The 13,479-nt window shown below is 43.2% G+C and overlaps 1 protein-coding gene across 4 annotated transcripts in view; it reads left to right on the forward strand.

Annotated features, from left to right (window-relative positions):
- The window catches only part of PCDH11X (protocadherin 11 X-linked), a 1,985,008-nt gene that overhangs the window by 222,070 nt on the left and 1,749,459 nt on the right, over window positions 1-13,479 (forward strand). For all 4 annotated transcript variants that reach the window (XM_073642177.1, XM_073642178.1, XM_073642180.1 and 1 more), the window contains exon 2: window positions 6,285-6,852. In XM_073642177.1, coding sequence (XP_073498278.1) covers window positions 6,313-6,852 — 540 coding nt within the window. In that variant the 5' untranslated portion in view covers window positions 6,285-6,312. The remainder of the gene's footprint in view (window positions 1-6,284; window positions 6,853-13,479) is intronic.

Raw genomic sequence — 13,479 nt, forward strand, 5'->3', positions numbered from 1 at the left:
TGCTCTCGGTGATGAACGTTTTTATATTCTAATCCGCAGCAGATCTGACTTGGTGCCCGGTGGTGATCACATTTCTGCGGTTTCTTTTGCTTCGGATGATACATTGTGATTGCAGTGAAGAAGAATTGTCAGATACTCAGGTGGTCACAGTAAGGACAGCGCTGCAGATTCCTGTGTCCCCATTGCTGCTTGGAGGAGGCATCTACTAAACACACAGACGGCCCAGGACAAAGTTATTGACGTGCTATCCCACTACATAGGCTAAAAGTAAAGATGTAGCAGAGCTGAATTATTTGCTGAAGGGTGAATTCACACCCTGCAGATTTTTTCAGGTATATCATTATCTGTCCCATACATCTGAATGGGGCTTGAGAAATCCACATTCATGTTATGGAAACAATTAAAATCAATGCAACAGATTTTGGTCGTCTTTTTATCGTCTAGACACCAAAGGCCTGATTCTCACATCGGTAACTTTTGACATTATTTTTTGCCAGTAATTGCCAACTCTGGCAACTTTTAGAGCACTATGTGGGGCCCATTATTCTGTATGGAGGACTATGTGGGGCCCATTATACTCTATGGAGGACTATGTGGGCCCATTATACTCTATGGAGGACTATGTGGGCCTATAATACTGTATGGAGGACTATGTGGGCCCATTATACTGTATGGAGGACTATGTGGGCCCATTATACTGTATGGGGGACTATGTGGGGCCATTATACTGTATGCGGGGCCCATTATACTCTATGGAGGACTACGTGGGCCCATTATACTGTATGTAGGACTATGTGTGGCCCATTATACTGTATGGAGGACTATGTGGGCCAATTATACTGTATGGAGGAGTATGTGGGGCTCATTATACTGTATGGAGGACTATGTGGGGCCCATGATACTATATGGAGGACTATGTGGGCCCATTATACTGTATGGAGGACTATGTGGGCCCATTATTCTGTATGGAGGACTATGAGGGGCCCATTATACTGTATGGAGGACTATGTGGGGCCCATTTTACTGTATGGAGGACTATGTGGGCCTATTATACTGTATGGCGAACTATGTGGGGCAATTATACTGTATGGAGGACTATGTGGGGCTCATTATACCGTATGGAGGACTATGTGGGGCCCATTATACTGTATGGAGGACTATGTAGGCCCATTATTCTATATGGAGGAGTATGAGGGGCCCATTATACTGTACGGAGGACTATGTGGGGCCCATTATACTGTATGGAGGACTATGTGGGCCCATTATACTGTATGGAGGACTATGTGGGGTCCATTATACTGTATGGAGGACTATGTGGGGCCCATTATTCTGTATGGAGAACTATGTTGGGCCAATTATACTGTATAGAGGACTATGTGGGACCATTATACTCTATGGAGGACTATGTGAGGCCATTATACTGTATGGATAACTATGTAGGGTCCATTATACTGTATGGAGGACTATGTGGGACCCATTATACTGTATTGAGAACTATGTGGGGCCCATTATACTGTATAATGTGAGGCCATTATACTGTATGGGGGACTATGTGGAGCCCATTATTCTGTATGGAGGACTGTGTGGGGCCCATTATACTGTATGGAGGACTATGTGGGGCCCATTATACTGTATGGAGGACTATGTGGGGCCCATTATATTGTAAGGAGGACTATGTGGGGCCCATTATACTATATACTGGTTGGCCGCAACTTTGTCCAAGTTTTTCATTTTGGCCCTCTATATGTTTTAGTTTGACATGCCTGCCGAATCTCAGTCAGGTCTCCGTTCACACGAGCCTGTAAAAAAATGTCTAATTCTCATCTGTATTGTCCGATTTTATACATCTACAGTTATTAAAATTTACAAGACCAAATAAAGTTTCTCATATTAAAGAATTGCAATGTATCTGTGCAAATCAGATGCCACATGGTTATACGATACATTTTATTCGTGCGCCCCTGACCTGTATAGGTGAGTCTCATCTTGGATACAGAGGCGTCTTGTGCACGCTGTGGTGTTTTTTCTTACAGACTTTCTGTCCATGATAAAAAGTCACCTGAGCCTTTGGTCCCAGTGCTGTACGGTGTTGTCACAGAGCTGATCAGGGTGTGCTTATTATTTTTATTAATTCCTGTGGACACACTGTTTGTTGTCGTGTATGAACCGTGTACACTTCTGTGTGGAATATCATTATTTATGAAGCCTATAAATAAACAAACACTCCAGCGCGTCTCCGGAGATTGCTGGAAATCTCAGAATATCACTTGCCTTTGTATTTCTTCTGATCTCACCGGCCACAAGCTGAATCCCAGACACTTCTACATTTGAGTAACTGATACTCTTAACAGTTGCAAAAGTATAAAGTATTCACACCTTATATGTTTTAACCTCAAAAACTGCTATAACGTACTGTAGGTTACAGAGATGATGTGCAGCTGTGGATTGCAGTTGTACAGGGAGTATTCACATGTGCTGGCTAATGAAATAAATGTATTTTCTATGAATGGATCTGATTTTCAGACTCTGCATCATCTCCCGATCTGCAGGATCCCAGGTGAAAAGCGATAAAATTGCCCAGAAGTGGCAGAGAGCAGGTAATGACATAAGAGCCCGGGCTCCATTACTGGAGCACTAATCAGCTGCGTTCGTCACCGCTGATCCTGGTTCTCATGTGCTGGATAATTACATGTCTGAACCTCTACAGAGAAACACAAAGTCATCCGCTGAGTGACTGCTTAGGGTCTTCTGCTTAGTCACTCATTAAACCATTCCTGCAGTCCTATGTAACACCCCAGATAACACAGTGATAACTCTCTGAATACAGATAATGTAGTAGATGTCACCTGCAGTCCTATGTAACACCACAGATAACACAATGATAAGTCTGAGTGTTGATAATGTCGTAGGCTTTGCCTGCAGTCCTATGTAAATCTTCATATAACACGGTGCAGATAGTGGGGTGTACATTTCTTGCTCGCTGATGATGAATATTCTCGCCTATCTTTCCATCCTCGCTCTTTGATTTGGTGCCCGGTGAGTGATCACATTTCCATGGCGGCGTCTCCTGGAATTATCTGTCGGTTTCTTGTTTATTCTCGTTTGAACTTTTAAGGAGAGTTAGATATTTTTCTTATTGAATCTGTAGAAATGCCGCCGGTTGCGGCTTTACACAATCAGCGCCGGTCAGTCTCAGCGTCAGCTGCGGCGTGCGGCTTTACACAATCAGCGCCGGTCAGTCTCAGCGTCAGCTGCGGCTTTACACAATCAGCGCCGGTCAGTCTCAGCGTCAGCTGCGGCGTGCGGCTTTACACAATCAGTGCCGGTCAGTCTCAGCGTCAGCTGCCGGTTGCGGCTTTACACAATCAGCGCCGGTCAGTCTCAGCGTCAGCTGCGGTGTGCGGCTTTACACAATCAGTGCCAGTCAGTCTCAGCGTCAGCTGCGGCGTGCGGCTTTACACAATCAGCGCCGGTCAGTCTCAGCGTCAGCTGCGGCGTGCGGCTTTACACAATCAGCGCCGGTCAGTCTCAGCGTCAGCTGCGGCGTGCGGCTTTACACAATCAGTGCCAGTCAGTCTCAGCGTCAGCTGCGGCGTGCGGCTTTACACAATCAGCGCCGGTCAGTCTCAGCGTCAGCTGCGGCGTGCGGCTTTACACAATCAGCGCCGGTCAGTCTCAGCGTCAGCTGCGGCGTGCGACTTTACACAATCAGCGCCGGTCAGTCTCAGCGTCAGCTGCGGCGTGCGGCTTTACACAATCAGTGCCAGTCAGTCTCAGCGTCAGCTGCGGCGTGCGGCTTTACACAATCAGTGCCGGTCAGTCTCAGCGTCAGCTGCGGCGTGCGGCTTTACACAATCAGCGCCGGTCAGTCTCAGCGTCAGCTGCGGCGTGCGGCTTTACACAATCAGCGCCGGTCAGTCTCAGCGTCAGCTGCGGCGTGCGGCTTTACACAATCAGCGCCGGTCAGTCTCAGCGTCAGCTGCGGCGTGTGGCTTTACACAATCAGCGCCGGTCAGTCTCAGCGTCAGCTGCGGCGTGCGGCTTTACACAATCAGTGCCGGTCAGTCTCAGCGTCAGCTGCGGCGTGTGGCTTTACACAATCAGCGCCGGTCAGTCTCAGCGTCAGCTGCGGCGTGCGGCTTTACACAATCAGCGCCGGTCAGTCTCAGCGTCAGCTGTGGCGTGCGGCTTTACACAATCAGCGCCGGTCAGTCTCAGCGTCAGCTGCGGCGTGCGGCTTTGCACAATCAGCGCCGGTCAGTCTCAGCGTCAGCTGCGGCGCGCAGACACACCGACCGCCTGGTAAAGTGATCCGACGTGTGTGTATAGGGACGCGGCGCCTCCGGGAGCTCCGAATTCTTCGGAATAATCCCCATATAAGACGTGTATCTCTGATTTTACGTTTGGAGGTCTCTGACCATCGGGGCGCAGTCGTTCTCTCTCCTCATGGCGGCATCGGCGGAGGCTGCACTCGGCACTCATGCTCACCTATTCCTTCACCTTATGGTGCGACTTACCCATGCAAAGTTTATTCTAAAGCGAAGGGAAAAAAAAAAAACTTTGGCAGTCATTAAGGGGTTAAAAACGTTTTCGTATAGATTAGGCAAAATCCTTTTAAGAAGCATAATATTCTCCGCCTCATCTTCTAATTGCATTTCCATCATAGAAACGTAACGCTATGAGGAGCGCTAATTGCTGAATCCCACCATATATCCGCCATATATGCGGCTCCGCTATAATTACCGATGCCATCCTTTCCTGCTCATTATAGTCAATTATTCCTGACAATATAAATTCTGAAGTTGATGTCCATAAACCTGTTTTTCTAAGAGCGAGTCTATTAGACGCGGGGGGGGGGGGGTCTACGTGATAAATCTGCATCCGATCGAGATACTAAATCACCGGGAGAGAAGTGCGGAGCTTCCATTGCACAGACCGGGGCGTACCGCAATATTTTACCTTCAGAAATAGAACCTGATAAAGATATAAACATATGATACCAGGCGTAAACATATCGCAAGGGTCTAAAAAAAGTGGAGAACGGATGCAGTTCTAATTCTGGCCACTAGTAGGAGACATTGAATTTGCTTTCACCATCCATGTGATCACATCATGGGAGCAAAGAAAAGATTGGCCGATCAGGGTGAAGGGAACAGAGCACAGACCGGGGGGCGGACAACTTCCCTCAGGGTCAATAAAGTGTATTGTATCATATATCATTAGTGCAACCTGTGGAGCCGCACAAGACGTCAGGGGGTCTATTTCCACCTCCAAAGCATTTGGAATTGTGCATTATGATGAGCTATATGGCTAAAAATGGCTCCTATATTGTTCTTACACAGTGGCCCTCTTGTGTCTGTGTCCAGCAGTGGCACATACCCAGGACAGCTGTGTTAACTTATTTACCCCCCCATGCTGGCACCCAGCACCCTGCTACATACTTCTTTTTTTGTGTGCTAACTTTTCATAACAAGATGTCTGTACATAAAGAATAAGACCTTTTCTGGCCATTATATGACTTGCATCCTATAGTTTGCATTGTCTTTCCCCTCTGCAGGCTCTATCTAATTGTCAGTTTTCTCTGAGCTGGTGAGTGTAGACTAGCTGCTATGATGTCTCTTAAACAAGGCACTCGTAGACATGAGGAACTCCTGCTCTCCTGTTTCTATGTAGCATATATACAGAAACAGCGGTATAGATGGCATTATACAGCAGTACTGAGCAGTGTAGCTGTGAATCCAGCACATGGTTGAGAAAAAACACAAGAGAAAAACAACATGAGGGACAATATATAACTGGACATTGAAACTGTTAATCTAGCACCAAGGTGAGACAACATAGAAAGCTGCAGCAGCATGTAGGGTATTATTGAGCAGCACTAAGCCGTGTAGCTGTGAAACCAGTTCTTGGTTTTACTTACTAGAAAATAGTTGTCTCCTCTTCACCCTCTGTATACTGCTGTAATCTGATCCCTCAGTGAACGGGCAGAATTTTCTCAGAGTGAATTATTAGTTCAGAGGGGAAGAAAAGAAGGGACTCATCCAGAGTTTCTTATATTTGTTTGTACTTTTCACTTATATAAAGTTTGTTGAAGTGATTGTGACCACTTACAAATGAAGTATAGAAATGTCTCCACATGTTTGGGGACTAATTAGTCAGATAAGATTATATAAACACTATAAACTTTGATCAATTTATGTTTATCAGGTCTAGAAAAAATGTATATTCTTTGCATTTCCCCTTATCTTGTAGCGTTTTTCTGATCTCTTCTATCTTTTTCCTAGGTCCAGCCTTTGAAGAATCATTCTGGAGATGGACTTGCTATCTGCAACGTACGTGTTGGCAGTTTTAATAGCCTGTATTGTGTACGAGTCTGGTGCTCAGGAAAAGAATTACATTATAAGAGAAGAACAGGGTGAAAACATATCCATTGGAAACTTGCTGAGGGACCTTAATCTGACGTTGGACCCTGACATAGCTCTCTCCACCCCACTTCAGTTCAAACTGGTCTACAAGACTGGAGATGTTCCCTTGGTCCGAGTTGAAGAGAACACTGGTGAGATCTTCACCACCTCGAATCGTATAGACCGGGAAAAGCTTTGTTCTGGTGTCTTTACGGAAAATAAATGCTTCTATGAGGTGGAAGTGGCTGTTCTTCCAGATGAAGTCTTCAGATTAGTCAAAATCCGCTTCTTGATCGAAGACATCAATGATAATGCTCCTCTGTTCCCATCTACCGTCATCAATATCTCCATTCCAGAAAACACAGCCGTCAATTCTAGGTTCTCTGTCCCATCAGCCATTGATCCAGATGTGGGAAAGAATGGAATTCAAAACTATGACCTTCTCAAGGTGGGACCTTACCTCCGGCATTGTGCGATTTGTATTTAATAAGTGGTTACCAACAGCCATAGCCAAATGAGGATGAGCTGATTCTTCTGGGGATATATAGTCTATTCTTGTCCCTACCCTTGCTTTATTTATTCTTTCCTTTCCTCCTCACCTTTCTTCCTTTCCTTTATTTCCTTCCTTCCTTTCTTTCCTTCCTTCCTTTCCTTCCTTCCCCTCCCTCCCTCTCTTCCTTCCTTCCTCCCTCTCTTCCTTCCGTCCTCTTTTCTCTCTTCCTTCCGTCCTCTCTCCTTTACTTCCTCCCTCCCTTCATTCCTCCCTCCCTTCCTCCCTCGCATCCTTCATTCTTCCCTCCATTCATTCCTCCCTCCCTTCATTCTTTTGTCCCTTCCTTTCTTGCTCTCTCCCTTCATTCTTCCGTCCCTTCCTTTCTTCCTCCCTCCCTTCCTCCCTCCCTTCCTCCCTCGCATCCTTCATTCTTCCCTCCCTTCATTCCTCCCTCTCTTCCTCCCTCGCATCCTTCATTCTTCCCTCCCTTCATTCTTCCCTCCCTTCATTCCTCCCTCCCTTCATTCTTCCCTCCCTTCATTCCTCCCTCCCTTCATTCTTCCCTCCCTTCATTCCTCCCTCCCTTCATTCCTCCCTCCCTTCATTCCTCCCTCCCTTCCTCCCTCGCTTCCTTCATTCTTCCCTCCCTTCCTTCCTTCCTCCCTCCCTGTGTCCCTCCCTTCCTTCCATCAGTCCTTCCTTTATTCCCTCCTCTTTCCTCTCTACCTACCTTCCGTTACCTAGCTTCCAACGACTATCCATTTGAAACTCTCAGCGTACATAGTGGACCCTCAAAGGGAAAGACATCAATGGTGTCCACTTGAGTGGTTGGCTCCGTCTTCTGCCCATCCTTCCTTGTAGTACATGATGCCTCACATCACAGGCGCTCTGTGTCCCCACGCCAAATAAAGTGTCTTTCGTTACTGAGCATTTGGAGTAAATGTCATTGCCACATGCTAAGTAAAGGAAAATGAAGGAGTAAAAAGGGTCTAATAAAAAAAAAAACTGTGAAAAACATGAAAAAAAAAAGATCAAATCACCCCTTTAGCACTTTGTGGCAAAACAGAGAAAAAGAATCCAAAATGGCAGAATTGCTGTTTTTTTGGTCATATCACCTCCCAAATCAGAATGGAATTATAATAGATCAGAAAGTTTTATGGATTCCAAAATCATGGCTATAAAAATTACATCTCACCCTGCAAAAAAAAAATCCTGATACTACTCTAGCAAAAGAAACATAAAAAAAACCTTGGCATTCAGAATGTAACAACTGGAGCCAAACTTTCACTTTAAGTTTTTAGATTTTTTACGTTGTAAAAATAAACTTGATGAATTTGTCATCACTTTACCTGTATTGACCTATAGAACAAAGTAACAGGATACATTTTACCTAAAAGTGTAAATATTATAAAAGCAAACCCCCCCCCCCCAAAAAAAAAGCTTTAGAATTACTGTTCTTTGTTCAGTTCCACCCCACTTGAAATTTGTGTTCCTTTTTTATTAGTACATTTTATGGTAAAAAGAATGGAACTTATTAAAACTCCAACGTATCTTACAAAAAGCAGTAAGTCCTCATTCTGCTATATCAAAAAAAAATACTGACTCTTGGAAAGTGAGGAGGATAAATAAGAAACAAAGTTCCGAAAAGTGGCCGCAATATTCAATAGCAGTGAATTTTAGGAATTCTGACAACTGGTTTCAGGTATCAGACGACAACATCGTGTATAATATCTAGAATTTCTGCTATATGATGATACAATGTTTCATAGAACTCGTTCCTGTATTTATCAGCGTATACCCTAGTGGCAGAAAAAGGTATTAGCACGTTAGTTTGTGTATTGCACGATGCGTAGAGCGGCACAGATTAGATGGAAACACCTGAGAATGAATTGTTGGAGATATAATGTAAGAGTTTAACCAATTTTCATACTTTTCTGTGTTAAATATTTGACAATATACAGAATTGAATTTAATAGTATTTGGTATAAATGAGGGATATTAATGAAGCCAGAATTAGATTCCCTTTGCTGGGATAGCGGGGATATAAATGTACATTCATCAGCACCATTTTATTAACGGAACGTTTTGGGTTTAATTCGGCTGCAATCATTTCTGATGACCTAGATGAGGACTGGGCACTATGGAGTCCTTAGCAGCTGGTCCTTACAGTGCAGCGGCGCGAGTCACTGACCGTGCAGAATAATCGTGTCTGCCTCTAATAACACATGCCCTGAAAATAAGAAATCTTGGACTTCTGTCCACCGTCTCGTCAAGCCAAGTCCAGAAAGCGGTCAGCTGGGTCATACACTAACTGCAGATGTTACACGAGCGCACAATTCCGTGCACAACACCGGAAACAATCTGTACAATAATCACAGGTGCAGGAAGAGCAGAGAACTTTTATATCATTTTATACTTGCGGCAGATTCCTTTTCAGAGCTTCACATTCCGGCTGAAGACAGAATTATATCAGTAAAGCAATAGCTGTCATTTCAACAAAATTTGTGCGAGCAAATATAAGAAACTTTGTAATGGATCTTATCAGAAAAAAAGTAGCTTTTTTTTTTCCTTCATGTATGATTCACGTCTCCTCCCTCGCCTCCTGACCTCATCATTCAGTGTGAAAAAACTGCTAAAGTCTTGGATGAAATAAATAAGATGCACTGCCAGCTCACTGAGGGATCAGATTACAGGAAGAACAGAGTAGAATAGAGATACACAGACATACTCGTGTTGATTTCTAGTAATTGTTTTATCTCACTACAGTGCTAGATTTATAGCTAAACTGTTCCTTATTGCTGACCAGTGTATTGTATGCTGTTGCTTTCTAGTAATTGTTCTATCTCAACCCAGTGCTGGATTCACAGCTACACTGTTCCTTATTGCTGATATTTGTATTGTATGCTGCTGCTTTCTAGTAATTGTTTTATCTCAACCCAGTGCTGGATTCACAGCTACTTTCTAGTAATTGTTTTAACTTATCCCAGTCCTGGATTCACAGCTGCACTGTTTATTATTGCTGATCAGTGTATTGTATGCTGCTGCTTTCTAGTAATTGTTTTATATCACTCTAGTGCTGGATTCACAGCTACACTGTTTATTATTGCTGACCAGTGTATTGTATGCTGCTGCTTTCTAGTAATTGTTTTATCTCACCCCGGTGCTGGATTCACAGCTACACTGTTTATTATTGCTGACCAGTGTATTGTGTGCTGCTGCTTTCTAGTAATTGTTTTATCTCACCCCGGTGCTGGATTCACAGCTACACTGTTTATTATTGCTGACCAGTGTATTGTATGCTGCTGCTTTCTAGTAAATGTTTTATATCACTCCAGTGCTGGATTCACAGCTACACTGTTTATTATTGCTGACCAGTGTATTGTATGCTGCTGCTTTCTAGTAAATATTTTATGTCACCCCGGTGCTGGATTCACAGCTACACTGTTCATTATTGCTGACCAGTGTATTGTATGCTGCTGCTTTTTAGTAAATGTTTTATATCACTCCAGTGCTGGATTCACAGCTACACTGTTTATTATTGCTGACCAGTGTATTGTATGCTGCTGCTTTCTAGTAATTGTTTTATCTCACCCTAGTGCTGGATTCACAGCTACACTGTTCATTATTGCTGACCAGTGTATTGTATGCTGCTGCTTTTTAGTAAATGTTTTATATCACTCCAGTGCTGGATTCACAGCTACACTGTTTATTATTGCTGACCAGTGTATTGTATGCTGCTGCTTTCTAGTAATTGTTTTATCTCACCCTAGTGCTGGATTCACAGCTACACTGTTCATTATTGCTGACCAGTGTATTGTATGCTGCTGCTTTTTAGTAAATGTTTTATATCACTCCAGTGCTGGATTCACAGCTACACTGTTTATTATTGCTGACCAGTGTATTGTATGCTGCTGCTTTCTAGTAATTGTTTTATCTCACCCTAGTGCTGGATTCACAGCTACACTGTTCATTATTGCTGACCAGTGTATTGTATGATGCTGCTTTTTAGTAAATGTTTTATATCACTCCAGTGCTGGATTCACAGCTACACTGTTCATTATTGCTGACCAGTGTATTGTATGCTGCTGCTTTCTAGTAATTGTTTTATCTCACCCCGGTGCTGGATTCACAGCAGCACTGTTCATTATTGCTGACCAGTGTATTGTATGCTGCTGCTTTTTAGTAAATGTTTTATATCACTCCAGTGCTGGATTCACAGCTACACTGTTCATTATTGCTGACCAGTGTATTGTATGCTGCTGCTTTTTAGTAAATGTTTTATATCACTCCAGTGCTGGATTCACAGCTACACTGTTTATTATTGCTGACCAGTGTATTGTATGCTGCTGCTTTCTAGTAATTGTTTTATCTCACCCTAGTGCTGGATTCACAGCTACACTGTTCATTATTGCTGACCAGTGTATTGTATGATGCTGCTTTTTAGTAAATGTTTTATATCACTCCAGTGCTGGATTCACAGCTACACTGTTCATTATTGCTGACCAGTGTATTGTATGCTGCTGCTTTCTAGTAATTGTTTTATCTCACCCCGGTGCTGGATTCACAGCAGCACTGTTCATTATTGCTGACCAGTGTATTGTATGCTGCTGCTTTTTAGTAAATGTTTTATATCACTCCAGTGCTGGATTCACAGCTACACTGTTCATTATTGCTGACCAGTGTATTGAATGCTGCTGCTTTTTAGTAAATGTTTTATATCACTCCAGTGCTGGATTCACAGCTACACTGCTCAGTGCTGCTGTATAATTTCCTCCATGCTGTTGCTGTTTCTGAACATGAGCTACATAGAGTCCCTAGAGACACATCATACCACATTCTCCTCACAGAGAGATAAAGATTTGAGATAAGAATAAACTGATGAGAAATGCGGAGTACTTTATATTATGGTCAGAAATGATGTTTTTCCTCATGTAACACACACAGTTCAGCTAAAATGACAGCTAGGCCCTGGGTCTGGCATCCGGTAGACATCATTATTGGGAGCCTAATACAAGGTTTTCTATTAATAAGTTTACAGGATACTTACTAGGCTCCTCAGCTCCCCCTAGTGGTGGCACCAGACAGAAAAATTATATTGTGTAACAGTCGGTCGCAAAGCAGTTGGAGCTCTAGATCAGGATAATGGATCACTGACCACTATGAAGAAATCTATCAAGGCAGAACGTTGGGCTCCTGAACGGCATGGTGTTACATTGTGGAGATTGTTTTTCATTTCTTTTTCCGCCCAGTATTGTCTAACTATACACAATACAAAGCTGTAAAGTGTCAGCGCTCAGCATCTTTCTTCGTGTAAAAAAAAAATCAAGTGTTTGAAACATACTTCTATTATTTTTATGTTTGAAAAAAAAAACATTGATTATTTTTTGGTTAAAAGCAGAAATTTCTCTCTCTCGGCTTTTTCTCTCTTTTTCCTTTCAAACTCACTGACGAGTCTGATGCAGCCGAGATGTTACATTGTATCTGCTGACAATACCTGACCTATATCGCTGCTGATAACGATGGTCTCATTAGTCTGTGTTCTCGCCAGCTTGTACACAGGTATTATAAATTATTGATTATTTCCTAGCTCTACATTATTTTCCATCATTTCATATGTTCTGCCTTGTGCTCCATGATCCTGGAATGATGAATGACCGAAGGCAAAAACTGACTAATAGAAAGATGTGAACAGAACATGGTCCCCCCCCCCCCCCAGTGTCACCGCTGAGATACTGAAAGCCTCAAAAACGTCACGCACCCACACAGTAAGACCCCAAATTCAATTACTTCATCCAGCGTTATCAAATCTAATTAATCTACATAAAAAGGTAATGGGTGACGTAACCTGTCCTGTAGTAAAAAGTTGCATTCCCTAATCTACTCCAGAGCTGCACTCACTATTCTGCTGTTGCAGTCACAGTGTACATACATTACATTACTGATCCTGAGTTACATCCTGTATTATACTCCAGAGCTGCACTCACTATTCTGCTGGTGCAGTCACTGTGTACATACATTACATTACTGATCCTGAGTTACATCCTGTATTATACTCCAGAGCTGCACTCACTGTTCTGCTGGTGCAGTCACTGTGTACATACATTACATTACTGATCCTGAGTTACATCCTGTATTATACTCCAGAGCTGCACTCACTATTCTGCTGGTGCAGTCACTGTGTACATACATTACATTACTGATCCTGAGTTACATCCAGTATTATACTCCAGAGCTGCACTCACTATTCTGCTGGTGCAGTCACTGTGTACATACATTACATTACTGATCCTCAGTTACATCCTGTATTATACTCCAGAGCTGCACTCACTATTCTGCTGGTGCAGTCACTGTGTACATACATTACATTACTGATCCTGAGTTACATCCTATATTATACTCCAGAGCTGTTCTCACTATTCTCCTGGTGCAGTCACTGTGTACATACATTACATTACTGATCCTGAGATACATCCTGTATTATACTCCAGAGCTGCACTCACTATTCTGCTGGTGCAGTCACTGTGTATATACGTTACATTACTGATCCTGAGTTACCTCCTGTATTATACTCCAGAGCTGCAC

This window comes from Phyllobates terribilis, unplaced genomic scaffold (assembly GCF_046119375.1).
Source record: "Phyllobates terribilis strain yellow unplaced genomic scaffold, ASM4611937v1 Scaffold_7__3_contigs__length_470593459, whole genome shotgun sequence".
NCBI classification, from domain to species: domain Eukaryota; kingdom Metazoa; phylum Chordata; class Amphibia; order Anura; family Dendrobatidae; genus Phyllobates; species Phyllobates terribilis.